The 26,939-nt window shown below is 47.6% G+C and overlaps 1 protein-coding gene across 2 annotated transcripts in view; it reads left to right on the top strand.

Annotated features, from left to right (window-relative positions):
• mapkap1 (MAPK associated protein 1) overlaps positions 1-26,939 on the top strand; it is a 107,629-nt gene that overhangs the window by 75,606 nt on the left and 5,084 nt on the right. For both annotated transcript variants that reach the window (XM_055875556.1, XM_055875560.1), the window contains exon 10: positions 4,901-5,038. In XM_055875556.1, coding sequence (XP_055731531.1) covers positions 4,901-5,038 — 138 coding nt within the window. The remainder of the gene's footprint in view (positions 1-4,900; positions 5,039-26,939) is intronic.

Genomic DNA, 26,939 nt, shown 5'->3' with positions numbered 1-26,939 from the left:
TATCCCCTCTTGATCACGCATTCTTCTGTCTCATGCCTGACCAGTAGCCGCGCAATGGGTTATGGTCATTGTAGTTAATTATCACATTTTTACCGCATTGAACTGTATAGAACACTGGCCTGTTGGAAACTACAACTCCATACTACATCACACAGTTCAGGCATGATGTTCTGATTTATCACTAGAGAAACTGCAATGCATTGATCTCACAGAAAAAACCCAGAACAAAATGGAATTCAAATAATTGAACCAACATTGGTCAATTAGTTGTTTAAAAAATGAAAAATAACCAACATTTCGCTCAGCACTAACACCATGTTCAAAGTCCGCCATCGTGCACGAATAGATTTTGTCCCCCCCCACACCATCGCGTTCGGCGTCACAAATAGAAGCAACACGTGCAGTGTGGTCAGCATGTAAGGGGCAGAGAGGGAGGCTAGAGAGGTGGGCTTGACTTGATCTTTACCTAACTCCCTGTGGCGCAACCAAGCTTGTAGACCACTTCATAGTGTTGGGTATCTTCTCTCTCTCCTGACTGGTCCACTTCATAGTGTTGGGGATCCTCTGTCTCTCCTGACTGGTCCACTTCATAGTGTTGGGTATCTTCTCTCTCTCCTGACTGGTCCACTTCATAGTGTTGGGGATCCTCTGTCTCTCCTGACTGGTCCACTTCATAGTGTTGGGGATCCTCTGTCTCTCTCCTGACTGGTCCACTTCATATTGTTGGGTATCCTCTGTCTCTCCTGACTGGTCCACTTCATAGTGTTGGGGATCCTCTGTCTCTCCTGACTAGTCCACTTCATAGTGTTGGGTATCCTCTGTCTCTCCTGACTGGTCCACTTCATAGTGTTGGGTTTCCTCTGTCTCTCCTGACTGGTCCACTTCATAGTGTTGGGTTTCCTCTGTCTCTCCTGACTGGTCCACTTCATAGTGTTGGGTATCCTCTGTCTCTCCTGACTGGTCCACTTCATAGTGTTGGGTATCCTCTGTCTCTCCTGACTGGTCCACTTCATAGTGTTGGGTTTCCTCTGTCTCTCCTGACTGGTCCACTTCTTCCTCAGGGCTTCAGATTCAAATCAAATCAAATGTTATTGGTCACATACACGTGGTTAGCAGATGTTAATGCGAGTGTAGCAAAAATGCTTGTGCTTCTAGTTCCCGACAGGGCAGCAATATCTAACAAGTAATCTAATAATTTCACAACTACCTAATATACACAAATCAAAAGGGAGGGATTAAGAATATGTACATATAAATATATGGATGAGCAATGATGAGTGGCATAGGCAAGATGCAATAGATGATATAAAATACAGTATATACATATGAGATGAGTAATGTAAGATATGTAAACATAATTAAAGTGGCATTGTTTAAAGTGACTCGTGAGTCTATGTAGGCAGCAGCCTCTCTGAGTTTAGTGATGGCTGTTTAACAGTCTGATGGCCTTGAGATAGAAGCTGTTTTTCAGTCTCTCGGTCCCTGCTTTGATGCACCTGTACTGACCTCGCCTTCTGAATGGTAGCAAGGTGAACAGGCAGTGGGTTCGGGGTGGTTGTTGTCCTTGATGATCTTTTTGACCTTCCTGTGACATCGGGATTCTTGCCGCACCAAGCGTCCCACTGTTGTCTCTTTGACTGACGACACTGGATCTAGCTGCTTTTCCCACAAAAGACCACCTCCGTGACAGAATACTCTGCCCAGCGTCACTGCTGGGGTCCATCTCCACCCAGAGAGCCCAGCTCTGGGCTTTCTTCCTAATTGATGCAAATGAGAAAAGATGGTGGCGGCAGCCATGCAATGCTGCTGGTTTAATAAAGCTTGTTAACCGCGGTGAGGGAAATGAATGGGTCGAATTACCGGGGCGGTTATTGGAAAAGTGTCGTCTCTCGTTACAGTTTGGAACAACTCACTCACAGATGGTCGGCGGTCTTCTCTTCTCCCCCTATAAGAGAATGGGCTGATGGCCCTGGAAGGCAGTTATAGAGTAGGGGGGGGGGGGGGTAGTCGTGTAAGACAGGGGGGTCTGGGGGTGCCAGCCCCCCATCTTAATTTTTCTAATAACCCTCAATGGTGATGCTCAATCTGCCCCCTTCACATAGCATTAGGCGAGGCCTCTGTCACGGAATTGGATTAGGGCTTGTTATAGCAACCAATTCCATGTGGCCAAGGAAAAATAGGGTGGCAATTTAATAACCATTATCATCAATACAAGTGACTGAGTCCATATTACATCAGTGGCTGTGATGTATAGAGTGGAAGTGAGAATCTGCCGGGATCCTTCTGATTCCCCTTTAGTGGTGATCTGTAATTGTCAATCCTGTAGAGCAGAAGAAAAAAATCTTTAATCAGATATTTTATCCGGGTAATTAATGTGATTTGCCTAAGTTGTATACACTTAGGATGACACACTATTTACCAACGTGAAACTTGCACATGAACATACATTTTGGGGGTGGGGGGGGGGGGTGCCATGTACACCAAAACGCAACACTTTTCGAATTTGAATCTGTCAAAATGACTCATTTTGGGCTTTTTAAATTGAGGCAATGGAAGAGGCACTAGTGGCCTCGAATGCCTTACCTTTAAAATCCAAACTGAGATTTTTACAGAAAACTCAACCTTAAAGAGAAGAATAAGGGGTGAAGGAAAGCGACCTCTATTTTCAATGATGACAGACAAAAAAACAGACTTCCTCCATCAAAGCAGTCCCATTTGTCTCCCAGTACTCCATGTTGTCTCCATGTTTTCAACCCAGTACTCTGTGTGGCTGCGATTGGGGCTGCGTCCCAAAATGGCACCCTATTCACTAATAGTGCACTACTTTTGACCATAGGGCTCTGGCCAAACGAGGGGCACTAAATAGGGAATAGGGAGCCATTTGAGACGCGGTAGAGGATCTTTCTGTTCCCTGTGGAATGGTGACCATCGTTTGATTGACAGCCGGAATCATCTTTCTGCCCTTTTGCCTGCACTCCCTTACATTAACCGCTCTGATTGACAGCCGGCTTCCAGTGTTTTTTCTGGATATTAAAAATGGCTTAGGTAATGGGTGTGGCAGGGGCGTGACAATGGGTGCTGGATTTCAGATCATTTTTGAGCCCCCACCCCATCTTAGCAGTGTAGAGATTGAAAAAATATATATATATATATTTAAGGTAATTTCCTGTAATTCTACACATCTCTCCATGGAGAGGAGATTAATTGTTTCAGTTTTATAGCAAATTCCCTGCAATTCTACATATTCTGCCATGGCTAATGCTGTGTTCTTTTGCTAAAACATAATAATAATTAATTAATTGTTTTATTATTATTGTTTTGGGAATTTTCAGTTCTCCCTGAATATCTAGCTTTTATTTTGGTGATTGTTAAAATATATAGATCCATTATTTTTTTTCTACATTGTTTATCTTGTTTAGTCGTTTAAGTTTAACACCGAAAGCGTTTTTCCAATGTATTTTCAGTGTGGCCTGCCCAAGGATTTCAACGCCAAACGAGTCCCTGGGTTCATCTCTCCGCCCCCCCTTTTGCCTCACACTAACCTCTCTGATTGACAGCTGACACATCTGTCATAGACCATAGGCCTCACTCTCTCTCTCTCTCTGTGTGTGCGTGTGTGTGTGTGTGTGCGTGTGTGTGTGTGCGCGCGTGTGTGTGTGTGTGTGTGTGTGTGTGTCTAGCCTATCCTCCATTACCTTTATAGAGAGCATCAAAAAGCAGTTGTCATCCAACCCACTGGCTTGCCTGATAACCAAATGAAAACATTAACAAAACAGGAGAGAAACACACAAAGTATACCGAACCTGTCTCCATTGGAGGTATAGCAAGAGCCCGAGATGTCCCCATTCTGTCGAGTCATCCCGTTCAGGGAATTTAAGGTGCTATTTTTATGGCCATGTACCGGCACAACAGTTAAAATAAACAGTAATTCAATAGATTAGCGTTTTAAAATACGTTTCCTCAGCCTAATGACAAACATCAACACTAAATGTCCTCACTTTTATGACGTTGTTGCTTTGGTTACCAAGTTGTTTATCAAAGGGGCGTTTTATGAAGGGGCATCGATTCTGGAATAAAGGCCGTTAATGGCAGAAACGTCAAGATTTTTTAACTTTGCTTAAATAAAACGTTCCGTTTTTTTTATTGTTGAACGAGTGTTGGTGGAGCCGCCACATCTTTTCTAACGGCTATTTAGGAAGAACTTACTGACTGAACAGAAACCTTAAAAAAAACTAAAAAGTAAAATGACGCTGCAAGCTTTTATTTTGAGTTCTGTAGGAGTAACGACAGTTGAATTAAGCCGATGAGGTATCCTATAAGTCATATTCTTCAAGAATCAATGGGTAATATCATTCATTTAAAAGTTTTAAAAAAAACAATTGAACCTTTAATTTCAAACCTGCTTTCTCGCAATGTGTGAGGAATATCGTTTGTCCCGTATACCTGGTTAGCGATTTTGATTGAATAGGAGCCACTATATACCCCCCCCCCCCCCCCCCCCCCCTCCTGGCGAATCTGTCTGTACTTAATCTACTGTGTCAGATCTCTAGGTCTATGGACATCTCCAGCATCCATTTGACTGTGTTTGTGGGTATATATGTGTGCACAGCCAGCAGCAGCAGGGGCCGGGCGACAGTGATGACAGATTAGCACTGTGAATAACCATTAACGGCACACAGCACCATCATTTTCACACAACAACAAAAAAAAACGGATTCCGCCGACGCTTTACACAGTGACAATCCACGAGAGATGCTGTTGTGTCCCACAACAAAATGGAGGATGGAGAGACCATTCGGTACGGAGTACATGATTTGACCTCTGCCATCTCTCTCTATCCCCCCCCCCCTCCCTTTCTCCACTCTTTCTCCTCCTTTCTCACTCCCTGTCCCTCATGCAGGCATCTCGGGGGAGAAGGTGGAGATTGACCCCGTCACCAACCAGAAGACCAGCACCAAGTTCTGGATCCGACAGAAACCTATCTCCATCGATTCAGACCACCTCTGTGCCTGTGACCTTGTGGAGGAGAGGAGCCCCAGTGAGTACCATCGTTGTGTGTGTGTGTGTGTGTGTGTGTGTGTGTGTGTGTGTGTGTGTGTGTGTGTGTGTGTGTGTGTGTGTGTGTGTGTGTGTGTGTGTGTGTGTGTGGTAACACACAAGGTCACTGACTGGTAAACACACATCCCCCCCTCATACTGAAAGCACTCATTTTTCTCGGGATCATATTCATTTAGTCATCTTTGACTGTATATTCCTCTGGTTTGACTCAGCAGTGCTGAGACCTTCCATAAGTGGCTGTAAAACACCAGAAGTAAAAATAGCCTATATTACAAGTCAATGGGGGTACTGGATTCAGTGATCTCTCTTCAGATTGTACTTTGCGACGAAGCAGATGTCTTATTTTAACTGACATCAAATACAGATTGTAACCGTTAAAGCTGCCTAGCATTCCCCCCCTACACGTCCACCAGGCTGAAAGAACTGTGTGTGTGTGTGTGTGTGTGTGTGTGTGTGTGTGTGTGTGTGTGTGTGTGTGTGTGTGTGTGTGTGTGTGTGTGTGTGTGTGTGTGTTAGCCTATCTCTGCTAACCCAGTATCATCTCCTGCCATCTGTAATAAAGTCCTGTAGTCGAAGACCTCTCTTTTTCTCCCCGAGCGTCCGCCGCCCGAGCTTCAATCACCGTCCGCTGTAGAGGCTGCTTTAATCAGCGTGGCAGTCTGCATCTCTCCCTCTCTGTTCACACTACTTTACCCAGTCTGCATCTCTCCCTCTCTGTTCACACTGCTTTACCAATACCCAGTCTGCATCTCTCCCTCTCTGTTCACACTGCTTTACCCAGTCTGCATCTCTCCCTCTCTGTTCACACTGCTTTACCAATACCCAGTCTGCACCTCTCCCTCTCTGTTCACACTGCTTTACCCAGTCTGCATCTCTCCCTCTCTGTTCACACTGCTTTACCAATACCCAGTCTGCATCTCTCCCTCTCTGTTCACACTGCTTTACCCAGTCTGCATCTCTCCCTCTCTGTTCACACTGCTTTACCCAGTCTGCATCTCTCCCTCTCTGTTCACACTGCTTTACCCAGTCTGCATCTCTCCCTCTCTGTTCACACTGCTTTACCCAGTCTGCATCTCTCCCTCTCTGTTCACACTGCTTTACCCAGTCTGCACCTCTCCCTCTCTGTTCACACTGCTTTACCAATACCCAGTCTGCACCTCTCCCTCTCTGTTCACACTACATTACCCAGTCTGCATCTCTCCCTCTCTGTTCACACTGCTTTACCAATACCCAGTCTGCATCTCTCCCTCTCTGTTCACACTGCTTTACCCAGTCTGCATCTCTCCCTCTCTGTTCACACTGCTTTACCCAGTCTGCACCTCTCCCTCTCTGTTCACACTGCTTTACCCAGTCTGCATCTCTCCCTCTCTGTTCACACTGCTTTACCAATACCCAGTCTGCACCTCTCCCTCTCTGTTCACACTGCTTTACCAATACCCAGTCTGCATCTCTCCCTCTCTGTTCACACTGCTTTACCCAGTCTGCATCTCTCCCTCTCTGTTCACACTGCTTTACCCAGTCTGCATCTCTCCCTCTGTTCACACTGCTTTACCCAGTCTGCATCTCTCCCTCTGTTCACACTGCTTTACCCAGTCTGCATCTCTCCCTCTCTGTTCACACTGCTTTACCCAGTCTGCATCTCTCCCTCTGTTCACACTGCTTTACCCAGTCTGCATCTCTCCCTCTCTGTTCACACTGCTTTACCAATACCCAGTCTGCATCTCTCCCTCTCTGTTCACACTGCTTTACCAATACCCAGTCTGCATCTCTCCCTCTCTGTTCACACTGCTTTACCCAGTCTGCATCTCTCCCTCTCTGTTCACACTGCTTTACCCAGTCTGCATCTCTCCCTCTCTGTTCACACTGCTTTACCAATACCCAGTCTGCACCTCTCCCTCTCTGTTCACACTGCTTTACCCAGTCTGCATCTCTCCCTCTCTGTTCACACTGCTTTACCAATACCCAGTCTGCATCTCTCCCTCTCTGTTCACACTGCTTTACCCAGTCTGCACCTCTCCCTCTCTGTTCACACTGCTTTACCCAGTCTGCATCTCTCCCTCTCTGTTCACACTGCTTTACCCAGTCTGCATCTCTCCCTCTCTGTTCACACTGCTTTACCCAGTCTGCATCTCTCCCTCTCTGTTCACACTACTTTACCCAGTCTGCATCTCTCCCTCTCTGTTCACACTGCTTTACCCAGTCTGCACCTCTCCCTCTCTGTTCACACTGCTTTACCAATACCCAGTCTGCATCTCTCCCTCTCTGTTCACACTGCTTTACCCAGTCTGCACCTCTCCCTCTCTGTTCACACTGCTTTACCAATACCCAGTCTGCACCTCTCCCTCTCTGTTCACACTGCTTTACCCAGTCTGCATCTCTCCCTCTCTGTTCACACTGCTTTACCCAGTCTGCATCTCTCCCTCTCTGTTCACACTGCTTTACCCAGTCTGCATCTCTCCCTCTCTGTTCACACTGCTTTACCCAGTCTGCATCTCTCCCTCTCTGTTCACACTGCTTTACCCAGTCTGCATCTCTCCCTCTCTGTTCACACTGCTTTACCCAGTCTGCATCTCTCCCTCTCTGTTCACACTGCTTTACCCAGTCTGCATCTCTCCCTCTCTGTTCACACTGCTTTACCCAGTCTGCATCTCTCCCTCTCTGTTCACACTGCTTTACCAATACCCAGTCTGCATCTCTCCGTCTCTGTTCACACTGCTTTACCCAGTCTGCACCTCTCCCTCTCTGTTCACACTGCTTTACCCAGTCTGCACCTCTCCCTCTCTGTTCACACTGCTTTACCCAGTCTGCATCTCTCCCTCTCTGTTCACACTGCTTTACCAATACCCAGTCTGCACCTCTCCCTCTCTGTTCACACTGCTTTACCCAGTCTGCATCTCTCCCTCTCTGTTCACACTGCTTTACCAATACCCAGTCTGCACCTCTCCCTCTCTGTTCACACTGCTTTACCCAGTCTGCATCTCTCCCTCTCTGTTCACACTGCTTTACCCAGTCTGCATCTCTCCCTCTCTGTTCACACTGCTTTACCCAGTCTGCATCTCTCCCTCTCTGTTCACACTGCTTTACCCAGTCTGCATCTCTCCCTCTCTGTTCACACTGCTTTACCCAGTCTGCACCTCTCCCTCTCTGTTCACACTGCTTTACCAATACCCAGTCTGCATCTCTCCCTCTCTGTTCACACTACTTTACCCAGTCTGCACCTCTCCCTCTCTGTTCACACTGCTTTACCCAGTCTGCATCTCTCCCTCTCTGTTCACACTGCTTTACCCAGTCTGCATCTCTCCCTCTCTGTTCACACTACTTTACCCAGTCTGCATCTCTCCCTCTCTGTTCACACTACTTTACCCAGTCTGCACCTCTCCCTCTCTGTTCACACTGCTTTACCCAGTTTGCATCTCTCCCTCTCTGTTCACACTGCTTTACCAATACCCAGTCTGCATCTCTCCCTCTCTGTTCACACTGCTTTACCCAGTCTGCATCTCTCCCTCTCTGTTCACACTACATTACCAATACCCAGTCTGCATCTCTCCCTCTCTGTTCACACTGCTTTACCCAGTCTGCACCTCTCCCTCTCTGTTCACACTGCTTTACCCAGTCTGCATCTCTCCCTCTCTGTTCACACTGCTTTACCCAGTCTGCATCTCTCCCTCTCTGTTCACACTGCTTTACCAATACCCAGTCTGCATCTCTCCCTCTCTGTTCACACTGCTTTACCCAGTCTGCATCTCTCCCTCTCTGTTCACACTGCTTTACCCAGTCTGCATCTCTCCCTCTCTGTTCACACTGCTTTACCCAGTCTGCATCTCTCCCTCTCTGTTCACACTGCTTTACCAATACCCAGTCTGCACCTCTCCCTCTCTGTTCACACTGCTTTACCCAGTCTGCATCTCTCCCTCTCTGTTCACACTGCTTTACCAATACCCAGTCTGCACCTCTCCCTCTCTGTTCACACTGCTTTACCAATACCCAGTCTGCATCTCTCCCTCTCTGTTCACACTGCTTTACCCAGTCTGCACCTCTCCCTCTCTGTTCACACTGCTTTACCCAGTCTGCATCTCTCCCTCTCTGTTCACACTGCTTTACCAATACCCAGTCTGCATCTCTCCCTCTCTGTTCACACTGCTTTACCAATACCCAGTCTGCATCTCTCCCTCTCTGTTCACACTGCTTTACCCAGTCTGCATCTCTCCCTCTCTGTTCACACTGCTTTACCCAGTCTGCATCTCTCCCTCTCTGTTCACACTGCTTTACCCAGTCTGCATCTCTCCCTCTCTGTTCACACTGCTTTACCAATACCCAGTCTGCATCTCTCCCTCTCTGTTCACACTGCTTTACCCAGTCTGCATCTCTCCCTCTCTGTTCACACTGCTTTACCAATACCCAGTCTGCATCTCTCCCTCTCTGTTCACACTGCTTTACCCAGTCTGCATCTCTCCCTCTCTGTTCACACTACTTTACCCAGTCTGCATCTCTCCCTCTCTGTTCACACTGCTTTACCCAGTCTGCATCTCTCCCTCTCTGTTCACACTGCTTTACCAATACCCAGTCTGCATCTCTCCCTCTCTGTTCACACTGCTTTACCCAGTCTGCATCTCTCCCTCTCTGTTCACACTGCTTTACCCAGTCTGCACCTCTCCCTCTCTGTTCACACTGCTTTACCAATACCCAGTCTGCATCTCTCCCTCTCTGTTCACACTGCTTTACCCAGTCTGCATCTCTCCCTCTCTGTTCACACTGCTTTACCCAGTCTGCATCTCTCCCTCTCTGTTCACACTGCTTTACCCAGTCTGCATCTCTCCCTCTCTGTTCACACTGCTTTACCCAGTCTGCACCTCTCCCTCTCTGTTCACACTGCTTTACCAATACCCAGTCTGCATCTCTCCCTCTCTGTTCACACTGCTTTACCCAGTCTGCACCTCTCCCTCTCTGTTCACACTGCTTTACCAATACCCAGTCTGCACCTCTCCCTCTCTGTTCACACTGCTTTACCCAGTCTGCATCTCTCCCTCTCTGTTCACACTGCTTTACCCAGTCTGCATCTCTCCCTCTCTGTTCACACTGCTTTACCCAGTCTGCATCTCTCCCTCTCTGTTCACACTGCTTTACCCAGTCTGCATCTCTCCCTCTCTGTTCACACTGCTTTACCCAGTCTGCATCTCTCCCTCTCTGTTCACACTGCTTTACCCAGTCTGCATCTCTCCCTCTCTGTTCACACTGCTTTACCCAGTCTGCATCTCTCCCTCTCTGTTCACACTGCTTTACCAATACCCAGTCTGCATCTCTCCCTCTCTGTTCACACTGCTTTACCCAGTCTGCACCTCTCCCTCTCTGTTCACACTGCTTTACCCAGTCTGCACCTCTCCCTCTCTGTTCACACTGCTTTACCCAGTCTGCATCTCTCCCTCTCTGTTCACACTGCTTTACCAATACCCAGTCTGCACCTCTCCCTCTCTGTTCACACTGCTTTACCCAGTCTGCATCTCTCCCTCTCTGTTCACACTGCTTTACCAATACCCAGTCTGCATCTCTCCCTCTCTGTTCACACTACTTTACCCAGTCTGCACCTCTCCCTCTCTGTTCACACTGCTTTACCCAGTCTGCATCTCTCCCTCTCTGTTCACACTGCTTTACCCAGTCTGCATCTCTCCCTCTCTGTTCACACTACTTTACCCAGTCTGCATCTCTCCCTCTCTGTTCACACTACTTTACCCAGTCTGCACCTCTCCCTCTCTGTTCACACTGCTTTACCCAGTTTGCATCTCTCCCTCTCTGTTCACACTGCTTTACCAATACCCAGTCTGCATCTCTCCCTCTCTGTTCACACTGCTTTACCCAGTCTGCATCTCTCCCTCTCTGTTCACACTGCTTTACCCAGTCTGCATCTCTCCCTCTCTGTTCACACTGCTTTACCCAGTCTGCATCTCTCCCTCTCTGTTCACACTGCTTTACCAATACCCAGTCTGCACCTCTCCCTCTCTGTTCACACTGCTTTACCCAGTCTGCATCTCTCCCTCTCTGTTCACACTGCTTTACCAATACCCAGTCTGCACCTCTCCCTCTCTGTTCACACTGCTTTACCAATACCCAGTCTGCACCTCTCCCTCTCTGTTCACACTACATTACCAATACCCAGTCTGCATCTCTCCCTCTCTGTTCACACTGCTTTACCCAGTCTGCATCTCTCCCTCTCTGTTCACACTGCTTTACCCAGTCTGCACCTCTCCCTCTCTGTTCACACTGCTTTACCAAAACCCAGTCTGCATCTCTCCCTCTCTGTTCACACTGCTTTACCCAGTCTGCACCTCTCCCTCTCTGTTCACACTGCTTTACCAATACCCAGTCTGTATCTCTCCCTCTCTGTTCACACTGCTTTACCAATACCCAGTCTGCACCTCTCCCTCTCTGTTCACACTGCTTTACCCAGTCTGCACCTCTCCCTCTCTGTTCACACTGCTTTACCCAGTCTGCATCTCTCCCTCTCTGTTCACACTGCTTTACCCAGTCTGCATCTCTCCCTCTCTGTTCACACTGCTTTACCCAGTCTGCATCTCTCCCTCTCTGTTCACACTGCTTTACCAATACCCAGTCTGCACCTCTCCCTCTCTGTTCACACTGCTTTACCCAGTCTGCACCTCTCCCTCTCTGTTCACACTGCTTTACCCAGTCTGCACCTCTCCCTCTCTGTTCACACTGCTTTACCCAGTCTGCACCTCTCCCTCTCTGTTCACACTGCTTTACCCAGTCTGCACCTCTCCCTCTCTGTTCACACTGCTTTACCCAGTCTGCACCTCTCCCTCTCTGTTCACACTGCTTTACCCAGTCTGCATCTCTCCCTCTCTGTTCACACTGCTTTACCCAGTCTGCATCTCTCCCTCTCTGTTCACACTGCTTTACCCAGTCTGCACCTCTCCCTCTCTGTTCACACTGCTTTACTCAGTCTGCACCTCTCCCTCTCTGTTCACACTGCTTTACCCAGTCTGCATCTCTCCCTCTCTGTTCACACTGCTTTACCAATACCCAGTCTGCATCTCTCCCTCTCTGTTCACACTGCTTTACCCAGTCTGCATCTCTCCCTCTCTGTTCACACTGCTTTACCAATACCCAGTCTGCATCTCTCCCTCTCTGTTCACACTGCTTTACCCAGTGTCCATCTCTCCCTCTCTGTTCACACTGCTTTACCCAGTCTGCACCTCTCCCTCTCTGTTCACACTGCTTTACCCAGTCTGCATCTCTCCCTCTCTGTTCACACTGCTTTACCCAGTCTGCACCTCTCCCTCTCTGTTCACACTGCTTTACCCAGTCTGCATCTCTCCCTCTCTGTTCACACTGCTTTACCCAGTCTGCATCTCTCCCTCTCTGTTCACACTGCTTTACCCAGTCTGCACCTCTCCCTCTCTGTTCACACTGCTTTACCCAGTCTGCACCTCTCCCTCTCTGTTCACACTGCTTTACCCAGTCTGCATCTCTCCCTCTCTGTTCACACTGCTTTACCCAGTCTGCACCTCTCCCTCTCTGTTCACACTGCTTTACTCAGTCTGCACCTCTCCCTCTCTGTTCACACTGCTTTACCCAGTCTGCATCTCTCCCTCTCTGTTCACACTGCTTTACCCAGTCTGCATCTCTCCCTCTCTGTTCACACTGCTTTACCCAGTCTGCATCTCTCCCTCTCTGTTCACACTGCTTTACCCAGTCTGCATCTCTCCCTCTCTGTTCACACTGCTTTACCAATTCCCAGTCTGCATCTCTCCCTCTCTGTTCACACTGCTTTACCAATACCCAGTCTGCATCTCTCCCTCTCTGTTCACACTGCTTTACCAATACCCAGTCTGCATCTCTCCCTCTCTGTTCACACTGCATTACCAATACCCAGTCTGCATCTCTCCCTCTCTGTTCACACTGCTTTACCAATACCCAGTCTGCATCTCTCCCTCTCTGTTCACACTGCTTTACCCAGTCTGCATCTCTCCCTCTCTGTTCACACTGCTTTACCAATACCCAGTCTGCATCTCTCCCTCTCTGTTCACACTGCATTACCCAGTCTGCATCTCTCCCTCTCTGTTCACACTGCTTTACCCAGTCTGCATCTATCCCTCTCTGTTCACACTGCTTTACCCAGTCTGCATCTCTCCCTCTCTGTTCACACTGCTTTACCAATACCCAGTCTGCATCTCTCCCTCTCTGTTCACACTGCTTTACCCAGTCTGCATCTCTCCCTCTCTGTTCACACTGCTTTACCAATACCCAGTCTGCATCTCTCCCTCTCTGTTCACACTGCTTTACCCAGTCTGCACCTCTCCCTCTCTGTTCACACTGCTTTACCCAGTCTGCATCTCTCCCTCTCTGTTCACACTGCTTTACCAATACCCAGTCTGCACCTCTCCCTCTCTGTTCACACTGCTTTACCCAGTCTGCATCTCTCCCTCTCTGTTCACACTGCTTTACCAATACCCAGTCTGCATCTCTCCCTCTCTGTTCACACTGCTTTACCCAGTCTGCACCTCTCCCTCTCTGTTCACACTGCTTTACCAATACCCAGTCTGCACCTCTCCCTCTCTGTTCACACTGCTTTACCCAGTCTGCATCTCTCCCTCTCTGTTCACACTGCTTTACCAATACCCAGTCTGCATCTCTCCCTCTCTGTTCACACTGCTTTACCAATACCCAGTCTGCATCTCTCCCTCTCTGTTCACACTGCTTTACCAATACCCAGTCTGCATCTCTCCCTCTCTGTTCACACTGCTTTACCCAGTCTGCACCTCTCCCTCTCTGTTCACACTGCTTTACCCAGTCTGCATCTCTCCCTCTCTGTTCACACTGCTTTACCAATACCCAGTCTGCACCTCTCCCTCTCTGTTCACACTGCTTTACCCAGTCTGCACCTCTCCCTCTCTGTTCACACTGCTTTACCAATACCCAGTCTGCATCTCTCCCTCTCTGTTCACACTGCTTTACCAATACCCAGTCTGCATCTCTCCCTCTCTGTTCACACTGCTTTACCCAGTCTGCACCTCTCCCTCTCTGTTCACACTGCTTTACCCAGTCTGCATCTCTCCCTCTCTGTTCACACTGCTTTACCAATACCCAGTCTGCACCTCTCCCTCTCTGTTCACACTGCTTTACCCAGTCTGCACCTCTCCCTCTCTGTTCACACTGCTTTACCAATACCCAGTCTGCATCTCTCCCTCTCTGTTCACACTGCTTTACCAATACCCAGTCTGCACCTCTCCCTCTCTTTTCACACTGCTTTACCCAGTCTGCATCTCTCCCTCTCTGTTCACACTGCTTTACCAAAACCCAGTCTGCACCTCTCCCTCTCTGTTCACACTGCTTTACCCAGTCTGCATCTCTCCCTCTCTGTTCACACTGCTTTACCAATACCCAGTCTGCACCTCTCCCTCTCTGTTCACACTGCTTTACCCAGTCTGCATCTCTCCCTCTCTGTTCACACTGCTTTACCCAGTCTGCATCTCTCCCTCTCTGTTCACACTGCTTTACCAATACCCAGTCTGCACCTCTCCCTCTCTGTTCACACTGCTTTACCCAGTCTGCATCTCTCCCTCTCTGTTCACACTGCTTTACCAAAACCCAGTCTGCACCTCTCCCTCTCTGTTCACACTACATTACCAATACCCAGTCTGCACCTCTCCCTCTCTGTTCACACTGCTTTACCAATTCCCAGTCTGCACCAGTCTCCCCTGGCTAACCCACGTCTCCCCCGGCTAACCCACGTCTCCCTCGGCTAACCCACGTCTCCCTCGGCTAACCCACGTCTCCCTCGGCTAACCCACGTCTCCCTCGGCTAACCCACGTCTCCCCCGGCTAACCCACGTCTCCCCCGGCTAACCCACGTCTCCCTCGGCTAACCCACGTCCCCCTCGGCTAACCCACGTCTCCCCCGGCTAACCCACGTCTCCCTCGGCTAACCCACGTCTCCCCCGGCTTACCCACGTCTCCCTCGGCTAACCCACGTCTCCCTCGGCTAACCCACGTCTCCCCTGGCTAACCCACATCTCCCCTGGCTAACCCGCGTCTCCCTCGGCTAACCCGCGTCTCCCTCGGCTAACCCGCGTCCCCCTCGGCTAACCCGCGTCTCCCTCGGCTAACCCGCGTCTCCCTCGGCTAACCCGCGTCTCCCCCGGCTAACCCGCGTCCCCCCCGGCTAACCCGCGTCCCCCCCGGCTAACCCGCGTCCCCCCCGGCTAACCCGCGTCCCCCCCGGCTAACCCGCGTCTCCCCCCGGCTAACCCGCGTCTCCCCCCGGCTAACCCGCGTCTCCCCCCGGCTAACCCGCGTCTCCCCCCGGCTAACCCGCGTCTCCCCCCGGCTAACCCGCGTCTCCCCCCGGCTAACCCGCGTCTCCCCCCGGCTAACCCGCGTCTCCCCCCGGCTAACCCGCGTCTCCCCCGGCTAACCCGCGTCTCCCCCGGCTAACCCGCGTCTCCCCCGGCTAACCCGCGTCTCCCCCGGCTAACCCGCGTCTCCCCCGGCTAACCCACGTCTCCCTCGGCTAACCCACATCTCCCTCTAAGAGCTCATTCCTCTGCGTCGCTGGGGCTCAACACTCCGTTGACCTGGTAATTGGCACAGGGGCCCAGCTCTCTCTCTCTCTCTCTCTCTCTCTCTCTCTCTCTCTATCGAGCGGTTCTACATGACTAGGTAAAGAAGACTGCACGAAGATTAATGAAGGCCGGCTAATGCAGGAGTGAAAGGGGGATGAGTGGGAAGGAGAAGAGGGGAAGGAGAAGAGGGGAAGGAAAAGAGGGGAAGGAAAAGAGGGGAAGGAAAAGAGGGGAAGGAAAAGAGGGGAAGGAAAAGAGGGGAAGGAAAAGAGGGGAAGGAAAAGAGGGGAAGGAAAAGAGGGGAAGGAGAAGAGGGGAAGGAGAAGAGGGGAAGGAGAAGAGGGGAAGGAGAAGAGGGGAAGGAGAAGAGGGGAAGGAGAAGGGGGGAAGGAGAAGGGGGAAGGAGAAGAGGGGAAGGAGAAGAGGGGAAGGAGAAGAGGGGAAGGAGAAGAGGGGAAGGAGAAGAGGGGAAGGAGAAGGAGGAAGGGGAGATGAGGGGAAGGAGGAAGAGGAGAAGGGGGGAAGGAGAAGGGGGAGGAGAAGGAGAAAGGGAGAAGAGAAGGGAAGAAGGGGAGAATGCTTCTTTTCGACACCTCCACTGAGTGGAAGTTAGAACTGCAGTTGTCACAGTGTCTCTTTCATTGCCTCTGTTACATATTGTTGTTATGTAATCCACTAATTCGGTTGTGTTGTCGTGTCCTTGACATGTTTGTTTCGTTGCTAACCAGTGCCTGTTTGTAAGGCAATGCGATGGATAGAGCTCTGCAGGGTTTCTACGTCATCAAATCAAAATCAAATCAAACTTTGTCACATGCGTGGAATACAGGTGTAGACTTTGCCGTGAAATGTTTACTTACAGCACAAATCCTTAACCAACCAGTTCAACAAAGAGTTAAGAAAATATTATAAAAAAGAACACAATAAAATAACAATAACGAGACTATATACAGGGTGTACCGGTACCGAGTCAGTGTGCGGGGGTACAGGTCAGAGGTGATTTGTACATGTAGGTGGGGGTGAAGTGACTATGCATGGATAATAAATGAGTAGCAGCAGTGTAAACACAAATGGAGGGGGTCAATGTAAATAGTCCTGGTGGCCATTTTGATTATTTGTTCAGCATTCGTATGGCTTGGGGGTAGAAGCTGTTAAGGAGCCTTTTGGACCTAGACTTGGCGCTCCGGTACCGTTTGCCGTGCGGGAGCAGAGTGAACAGTCTATGACTTGGGTGGCTGGAGTCTTTGACAATTTTTAGGGCCTTCCTCTGACACTGCCTGGTATAGAGGTCCTGGATGGCAGGAAGCTTGGTCCCCGTGATGACTGGGCTGTACGCACTACCCTCTGTAGCGCCTTACGGTCAGATGCCGAGGCGTTGCCATTACCAGGCGGTGATGCAATCGGACAGGATGCTCTCGATGGTGCAGCTGTAGAACTTTTTGAGGATCTGTTATGTTTTCTCTTTGAGTTCCGTGGGGAACAGTGTAGTAAAGGAGTCTTTGTGTCACGTTCACTCACCGGTCAGAAAATGTATCCACAGTATGTGCTTTGTGCTGTGTTTCATGGTATATTGGATCTCTTTGGTGTCTTTATATATTATGTTTGACTCATGCTTTGTTTGACTTGGTGTGGGCTCGATGTCCGTACATTTGCACTTTAATTATGGCACCCTCGTAAAATAGTCTGGCCTAACGCCTGATATGTTGGTAAACGTCCTTGTAACCTGATTCTTAACGTACTATTCGGAAAAAATGATTGGTGTGGGTGATTTTTTTTTCCCCCCCCAGACAAATAAAATCATGCCACTGCAAGACAGCATTTACATTCAGGAATCAACTTTATATGTGCACTACTGCAGAAATCAGTCATACATTTCCTGGTTGCTATAAATTCTAATAGTTTGCGTAATTTCAGTTTATGTGACAAAACAAACAATGTATAGTGTAGAGAATCATTGTAGCATCTAAACCACTGTGAAATATATTTTCCAGAACCACAAATATTGTGGTTTTAACTGTTTAAAGCTTGTGTCCGAAACCGTAAAAAATTAACTTAAGAGCGGGAAGCCTAGAAATAGCGCACATGTAACAGATCTACCACTTCTTAGACTTGCTGTCAACGAGAATAACAGATCTATAACACACATTTCTATGTGGGGTTGGGTGTGTGGTGTGTATGGGGTTGGGTGTGTGTGGGGGGGGTTGGGTCTGTGTGTTTGTGGGGGGTGGTTGGGTATGTGTGTGTGTGCACATGTGGGGGGACGCATGGACGAGAACAGCAGTGACCAAAGTAGACTTTTCTCTTCATTTGAAAAGGGGGTTTTGCAGGGGAGGGAGTGTGTAAATGATTACAATGAACCTTGAACTTGGGACAAGCGTTCACTGTCACATCGCCAAGCAGGGGGGAAGAATGGAGTTATTGACTTTAAATGGGAAGCATGTGTGGCTATGAAAGACCCCAAAAGTATCATGTTCCCATAATCAGTATCACACCAAACAAGCAGCCAGCCCCCCCCCCCCCAACTCTGCTGCCCACCCCACTCAATCACTTTTTTTCCTCCAAGTCTCTTGACAAACGTAACCCGTGCATATGTTTTTGTGTGCACCCTGTGGCACCTGACAAGGATAGTCTATTTCGCCTGCAGGGAAGTACAAATATGACATTCTGTTTTGTTTTTGTTTTTTCCCAGTCCACAAGTACGGTAGAAACCATGTTATCAACACCAGTTTATGCTGTGGACATTTGGCCTGGTGCTATGCAATCGTAGTTCTAAAAAATAAAGTGCAGAAATGGAATAATATTTATATATTTTTTTCCCACTTTAACCTATTAAATGAAAAATAAATTCTGACAGCTTATTTTGCCCAATTAGATGGTACAGCTTTACCTCGGCTCATTAACGAACCAATCCCTAGACCTTTTAGTAACTAAGGACCTATGTCTGGTTTATATTGAAGATTTTGTCTATTTGGATGGTGTACGCATCCCCTCGGCTAGGCCTCTCCTCGGCTTTGAGTGGATATGACACTTACATGGCTTGCCTTTCAAATCAGACAATAGCGTGATTAATGAGGTGCAGACGGTGAAAGGGAGTCGCGGTTGGCGAGCGTCGCAAGAGGTGCTCATCGCTCCTCTGATCTATTCATCAACTGCTCCTCAAAATGGGGGGGTCGACCGCCTGGGTCCCTCTCCAGGGAGGGGGAGTAGAAGGGGGAGGGAGGCGGAGATATCCTGGGTCATTTCGGGAGGTCTTGGTTTTGAGCCCTGAGGTACTCCAGAGCCTCTGGGGAATAAGAGTGCAACTAAGGTCTCGTGCAGGTTTGATTTAGGTTTGTGATAAAAGACACCAGAAGCCATGTCCAGTTTTATATGGAGTCGTCGCCACTTTATAGTATATTTTCACGCAGTGCCAGTTGATTTTAACTGAACAAATTCCCCAAATGCATTTCGGAATACTTTTTAAATCCACTTCAATCAGTGTAGATGAAGGGGGGGAGACGGGTTAAAGAAGGATTTTAAGCCTTGAGACATAGATTGTGTATGTGTGCCATTCAGAGAGTGAACGGGCAAGACAAAATATTGAAGTGCCTTTTGAACGAGTCTTTGTCAATTTTTTGGGCCTTCCTCTGACATCGCCTGGTATAAAGGTTCTGGATGACCGGGAGCTCGGCCCCAGTGTTGTACTAGGCCGTATACACTACCCTCTGTAGCACCTTGCGGTCAGATGCCAAGCACTTGCCATACCAAGCGGTGATGCAGCCAGTCAATATGCTCAGCTGTAGAACTTTTTGAGGATCTGAGGGCCCTGCCAGATATATTCAACCTTCTGAGGGGAACAGGTGGATGTCGTGCCCTCTCGTGCCCTCTCTTCAGTGTATATATTTGTAATAATGACAATTACAACAATACTGAATGAACAATGTACACTTTTATTTTAACTTAATATAAATAAAATCAATTTAGTCTCAAATAAATAATGAAACATGTTCAATTTGGTTTAAATAATGCAAAAACACAGTGTTGGGGAAGAAAGTAAAAGTGTAATATGTGCCATGTAAAAGCTAATGTTTAAGTTCCTCGCTCAGAACATGAGAACATATGAAAGCTGGTGATTCCTTTTAACATGACTCTTCAATATTCACAGTTAGGAAATTTTAGGTTGTAGATATTATAGGATTTATGACGTGTCAACTATTTCTCTCTAAACCATTTGCATTTCATATACCTTTGACTATTGGATGTTCTTATAGGCACTTTAGTATTGCCAGCCTAATCTCAGGAGTTAATAGGCTTGAAGTCATAAACAGCGCTGTGCTTCAAGCATTGCTAAGAGCTGCTGGCAAACGCAGTAAAGTGCTGTTTGAATGAATGCTTACGAGCCTGCTGCTGTCTACCACCGCTCAGTCAGACTGCTCTATCAAATATCAAATCATAGACTTAATTATAATATAATAAACACACAGAAATACAAGCCTTAGTTCATTAATATGGTCAAATCCGGAAACTATAATTTCGAAAACAAAATGTTTATTCTTTCAGTGAATATTTTATCGAATGGGTGGCAACACTAAGTCTAAATATTGCTGTTACATTGCAAAACCTTAAATGTTATGTCATAATTATGTACAATTCTGGTAAATTAATTACGGTCTTTGTTAGGAATGGTCTTCACACAGTTCGCAACGAGCCAGGCGGCCCAAACTGCTGCATATACCCTGACTCTGCTTGCACTGAACGCTAGAGACGTGACATAATTTCCCAAGTTAATATTGCCTGCTAACATTATTTTAACTAAATATGCAGGTTTCAAGAAATATACTTCTGTGTATTGATTTTAAGAAAGGCATTGATGTTTATGGTTAGGTACATTTGTGCAACGATTGTGTTTTTTTGCGAATGCACTTTTGTTAAATCATAGTAGGCTGTGATTTGATGATAAATTAACAGGCACCGCATTGATTATATGCAACTCAGGACAAGCTAGTTAACCTAGTAATATCATCAACCATGTGTTACTTAACTACTGATTATGTGAAGATTGATAGTTTTTTATAAGATAAGTTTAATGCTAGCTAGCAACTTACCTTGGCTCCTTGCAGCCACAAGGTCCTTCTGATGCTGCACTCGCGTAACAGGTGGTCAGCCTGCCACGCAGTCTCCTCGTGGATTGCAATGTAATCGACCATAATCAGCATCCAAAAAGGCCGATTACCCATTATTAGCCATGCCGATTAATCGGTCGACCTCTACTTTCCACCTTCTCCACTACTGTCCCGTCGGTGGATATGGGGGTGCTCCCTCGGCTGTTTCCTGAAGTCCACGATTATTTCCTTTGTTTTGTTGACATTGAGAGGTTATTTTCCTGACACCAATCTCCGAGGGCTCTCACCACCTCCCTGTAGGCTGTCTCGTCGTTGTTGGTAATCAAGCCTACCACTGTAGTGTCGTCTGCAAACTTGATGATTGAGTTGGAGGCGTGCATGGCGACATAGTCATGAGTGAACAGGGACTACAGGAGAGGGCTGAGAACGCACCCTTGTGGGGCTCCAGTGTTGAGGATCAGCGGGGTAGAGATGTTGTTTCCTACCCTCACCACCTGGGCGCGGCCGGTCAGAATGTCCAGGACCCAGTAGCACAGGGCGTGGTCGAGACTCAGGGTCTCAAGCTTAAGGATGAGTTTGGAGGGCACTATGGTGTTAAATGCTGAGCTGTAGTCAATTAACAGCCCCTCTAATGAAGGAATACGTAAGTCTCTATTCTTACCCCTCAAATAAAGGGATACTTAAGAGCCGGTGTCAGAGTTAATGAAGGCCTTGCTCCTGTCTGCAGACACGTCGAGGGAAGAAAGCCACAGCGCGCCTCCTCCATTGTCTTCCTCCCTGCACTGCCTTCCTCACTTTGGGCGAGACATTTGTTCCACGTCGCCGGTTCCGCTAGATAATAGTCTCTGGTAGAGTACTGGTGTCTGATAGGAGGCCGAGTCACTTTCCTTTTTATATAGAAGAGATTCTGGTGTTGGGACATAGCGATGTGCGAACACTACATGCAGTGTCTACCAATGGCATTGAGGCTGATACAGATTAACCACTTGACATCTCTTTGATGCCTGACTAGAATAATCCTCAATAGTTACAGATTAACCTCTTGACATCTCTTTGGCGCGTGGGGGTCGACCACGCTTCTCACAATGAGAAGTATAATTTCTAAATGCGTCTTAAAAGGATAAAATTATTTAAATGATTACTATACTGAACAAAAATATAAACGCAACATGTAAAGTGTTGGTCCCATGTTTCATGAGCTGAAATAAAAGATCCCAGAAATGTTCTATACGCACAGAAAGCTTATCTTTACCAAGATAGTCCATCCACCTGACAGGTGTTGCATATCAAGGAACTGATTAAACAGCATGGTCATTACACAGATGAACCTTGTGCTGGGGACAATAAACGGCCATTCTAAAATGTGCAGTTTTGTCACACAACACAATGCCACAGATGTCTCAAGTTTTGAGGGAGCGTCCAATTGGCATGCTGGCTGCAAGAATGTTCTCCATAGCTGTTGCCAGAAATTTGAATGTTAATTTCTCTACCATAAGCCACCTTAGAATCTGTCAGTAAGTCCAACCAGCCTCACAACCACAAACCATGTGTAACCACGACAGCCCAGGACCTACGCATCCTTCCACCTGCGGGATCGTCTGAGACCAGCCACCTGGACAGTTGATGAAACTGAGGAGTATTTCTGTCTGTAAAAAAAGCCCTTTTGTGGGGAAAAACGAATTCTGATTGGTTGGGCATAGCTCCCAAGTGGGTGGGCCTATGTCCTCCCAGTCCCACCCATGGCTGCGCCCCTGCCCAGTCACGTGAAAGCCATAGATTAGGGCCTAATGAATTTATTCAATTTGACCGATTTCCTAATATGAACTTTGAAATTGTTGCATGGTGCATTTATATTTTTTGTTCAGTGTATGTTAATTGTTCTTTTTCCTATCTTGGGTATAATTCAAAATGTGTATTTCAGAGTGGCTTGCAAGGGAGTTGAAATTAATCTGTTTACGTATTTGTTAGTGAAACAAGGAAGTGGTGTGGTAATCGACGGGATATCAGCATGAGCCCTTATAATTGTGATCAATGGTAATGCCGTCTTCATTACGCCATATAGCCACAAAGAGGCCATGACACCCAGCTCCTTTAATGAGAAAAATTTGTTTTTTTCTTGAATAAAAAAAACTTACAGATTGATTACTTAAAAGCTATTTTCTGTTGAGAATCCATTAGCAAGAGCCATTTTTCCCCAGCTTTGACATGCTGTCTTTGCACAGATTTTTATTGCCCAAGATGCATGATTCTAGTGTCCTGTTCTTCGTAGACCAGACCTCTTTTTGAGGAAAGTTGCGGGCAGAAAAATGAATTAATACCAGCCACTTAAATCCCCCAGAATTGATTGTGGCTAATTGGCTAGACTCTCAGATATATGGAGTTGGGGGGGGGGGGGTGATTCTTTTGGGAATTGTACATCTGCATATGTTAGCCTTCACTTGCTTATTGAGCCCCCTGGTTGTTTTACATGAGATGGCAGTGCATTAACAGTAATGAATGGGTTGTTCAGAGCACAAGGTTAGCCATGGAATCAGAAACGCCTACAGGAGAGACCAAAAGACAAGGGAGGGGTAGAGACGAGGTAACGTAGCCAAGCAGGAGAACATCCAACAGAATTCACTCAGTTGATGTAAACGTTCATTGTTGTGGATTGCACAGAGATGATCAAGGAAGCTGAATTAAAAGCCCCCCCCCCCCCCCCCCCCCCCTCCATCAATCAGTAACGACATAGCATGAAAGCATTACCATAGTAATGTTCTTTAAATGAGGAACTTCGACCGTTCACTCTTGGACAACGTGTGTAGAAGAATCTGATGTTTGTGTGTACAGTACTGTGTGTAGTCATCGCCTTTTTTATTCATTTATCATACGCACATTGAACTACCAGTAGATGTTATTGATTTGTGCGTTGGGTTTACTGCTTCACGTTGGGGGTTTACTGCTTCACCTTGGGGGTTTACTGCTTCACCTTGGGGGTTTACTGCTTCACCTTGGGGGTTTACTGCTTCACCTTGGGGGTTTACGGCTTCACCTTGGTGGTTTACGGCTTCACCTTGGGGGTTTACTGCTTCACCTTGGGGGTTTACTGCTTCACCTTGGGGGTTTACTGCTTCACCTTGGGGGTTTACTGCTTCACCTTGGGGGTTTACTGCTTCACCTTGGGGGTTTACTGCTTCACCTTGGCTTTTATTTGACTAAAAGCACTTTTCCCATTAATGGATGTGGTACTCTGTAGTGCTCCCACAGTCTAGGCCCTGTCCCTTGGCTGTAATATAAAGGTCTAGGCCCTGTCCCTTGGCTGTAATATAAAGGTCTAGGCCCTGTCCCTTGGCTGTAATATAAAGGTCTAGGCCCTGTCCCTTGGCTGTAATATAAAGGTCTAGGCCCTGTCCCTTGACTGTAATATAAAGGTTTAGGCCCTGTCCCTTGGCTGTAATATAAAGGTCTAGGCCCTGTCCCTTGACTGTAATATAAAGGTCTAGGCCCTGTCCCTTGACTGTAATATAAAGGTTTAGGCCCTGTCCCTTGACTGTAATATAAAGGTCTAGGCCCTGTCCCTTGACTGTAATATAAAGGTCTTGCCAGCAGCATACCACCCTGCATACCACTGCTGGCTTGCTTCTGAAGCTAAGCAGGGTTGGTCCTGGTCAGTCCCTAGATGGGAGACCAGATGCTGCTGGAAGTGGTGTTGGAGGGCCAGTAGGAGGCACTCTTTCCTCTGGTCTAAAAAATATCCCAATGCCCCAGGGCAGTGATTGGGGACACTGTCCTGTATAGGGTGCCGTCTTTCGGATGGGACGTTAAACGGGTGTCCTGACTCTCTGAGGTCATTAAAGATCCCATGGCACTTATCGTAAGAGTAGGGGTGTTAACCCCGGTGTCCTGGCCAAATTCCCAATCTGGCCCTCAAACCATCATGGTCACCTAATAATCCCCAGTTTACAATTGGCTCATTCATCCCTCTCCTCTCCCCTGTAACTATTCCCCAGGTCGTTGCTGCAAATGAGAACGTGTTCTCAGTCAACTTACCTGGTAAAATAACGGTAAAATAAAATAAAAAATAAATAAAAGTAATATAAAGGTCTAGGCCCTGTCCCTTGACTGTAATATAAAGGTCTAGGCCCTGTCCCTTGACTGTAATATAAAGGTCTAGGCCCTGTCCCTTGGCTGTAATATAAAGGTCTAGGCCCTGTCCCTTGACTGTAATATAAAGATCTAGGCCCTGCCCCTTGGCTGTAATATAAAGGTATAGGCCCTGTCCCTTGACTGTAATATAAAGGTCTAGGCCCTGTCCCTTGACTGTAATATAAAGGTCTAGGCCCTGTCCCTTGGCTGTAATATAAAGGTCTAGGCCCTGTCCCTTGACTCTAATATAAAGGTCTAGGCCCTGTCCCTTGGCTGTAATATAAAGGTCTAGGCCCTGTCCCTTGGCTGTAATATAAAGGTCTAGGCCCTGTCCCTTGACTGTAATATAAAGGTCTAGGCCCTGTCCCTTGACTGTAATATAAAGGTTTAGGCCCTGTCCCTTGGCTGTAATATAAAGGTCTAGGCCCTGTCCCTTGGCTGTAATATAAAGGTCTAGGCCCTGTCCCTTGGCTGTAATATAAAGGTCTAGGCCCTGTCCCTTGGCTGTAATATAAAGGTCTAGGCCCTGTCCCTTGACTGTAATATAAAGGTCTAGGCCCTGTCCCTTGGCTGTAATATAAAGGTCTAGGCCCTGTCCCTTGGCTGTAATATAAAGGTCTAGGCCCTGTCCCTTGGCTGTAATATAAAGGTCTAGGCCCTGTCCCTTGACTGTAATATAAAGATCTAGGCCCTGCCCCTTGGCTGTAATATAAAGGTATAGGCCCTGTCCCTTGACTGTAATATAAAGGTCTAGGCCCTGTCCCTTGACTGTAATATAAAGGTCTAGGCCCTGTCCCTTGGCTGTAATATAAAGGTCTAGGCCCTGTCCCTTGACTCTAATATAAAGGTCTAGGCCCTGTCCCTTGGCTGTAATATAAAGGTCTAGGCCCTGTCCCTTGGCTGTAATATAAAGGTCTAGGCCCTGTCCCTTGACTGTAATATAAAGGTCTAGGCCCTGTCCCTTGACTGTAATATAAAGGTTTAGGCCCTGTCCCTTGGCTGTAATATAAAGGTCTAGGCCCTGTCCCTTGGCTGTAATATAAAGGTCTAGGCCCTGTCCCTTGGCTGTAATATAAAGGTCTAGGCCCTGTCCCTTGGCTGTAATATAAAGGTCTAGGCCCTGTCCCTTGGCTGTAATATAAAGGTCTAGGCCCTGTCCCTTGACTGTAATATAAAGGTCTAGGCCCTGTCCCTTGGCTGTAATATAAAGGTCTAGGCCCTGTCCCTTGGCTGTAATATAAAGGTCTAGGCCCTGTCCCTTGACTGTAATATAAAGGTCTAGGCCCTGTCCCTTGACTGTAATATAAAGGTCTAGGCCCTGTCCCTTGGCTGTAATATAAAGGTCTAGGCCCTGTCCCTTGACTGTAATATAAAGGTCTAGGCCCTGTCCCTTGACTGTAATATAAAGGTCTAGGCCCTGTCCCTTGACTGTAATATAAAGGTCTAGGCCCTGTCCCTTGACTGTAATATAAAGGTCTAGGCCCTGTCCCTTGGCTGTAATATAAAGGTCTAGGCCCTGTCCCTTGGCTGTAATATAAAGGTCTAGGCCCTGTCCCTTGACTGTAATATAAAGGTCTAGGCCCTGTCCCTTGACTGTAATATAAAGGTCTAGGCCCTGTCCCTTGGCTGTAATATAAAGGTCTAGGCCCTGTCCCTTGACTGTAATATAAAGGTCTAGGCCCTGTCCCTTGACTGTAATATAAAGGTCTAGGCCCTGTCCCTTGACTGTAATATAAAGGTCTAGGCCCTGTCCCTTGACTGTAATATAAAGGTCTCGGCCCTGTCCCTTAACTGTAATATAAAGGTCTAGACCCTGTCCCTTGGCTGTAATATAAAGGTCTAGACCCTGTCCCTTGGCTGTAATATAAAGGTCTAGGCCCTGTCCCTTGACTGTAATATAAAGGTCTAGGCCCTGTCCCTTGACTGTAATATAAAGGTCTAGGCCCTGTCCCTTGACTGTAATATAAAGGTCTAGGCCCTGTCCCTTGACTGTAATATAAAGGTCTAGGCCCTGTCCCTTGACTGTAATATAAAGGTCTAGGCCCTGTCCCTTGGCTGTAATATAAAGGTCTAGGCCCTG

This window comes from Salvelinus fontinalis, chromosome 21 (assembly GCF_029448725.1).
Source record: "Salvelinus fontinalis isolate EN_2023a chromosome 21, ASM2944872v1, whole genome shotgun sequence".
NCBI classification, from domain to species: domain Eukaryota; kingdom Metazoa; phylum Chordata; class Actinopteri; order Salmoniformes; family Salmonidae; genus Salvelinus; species Salvelinus fontinalis.
This window is presented reverse-complemented; position numbering and strand designations above follow the sequence as displayed.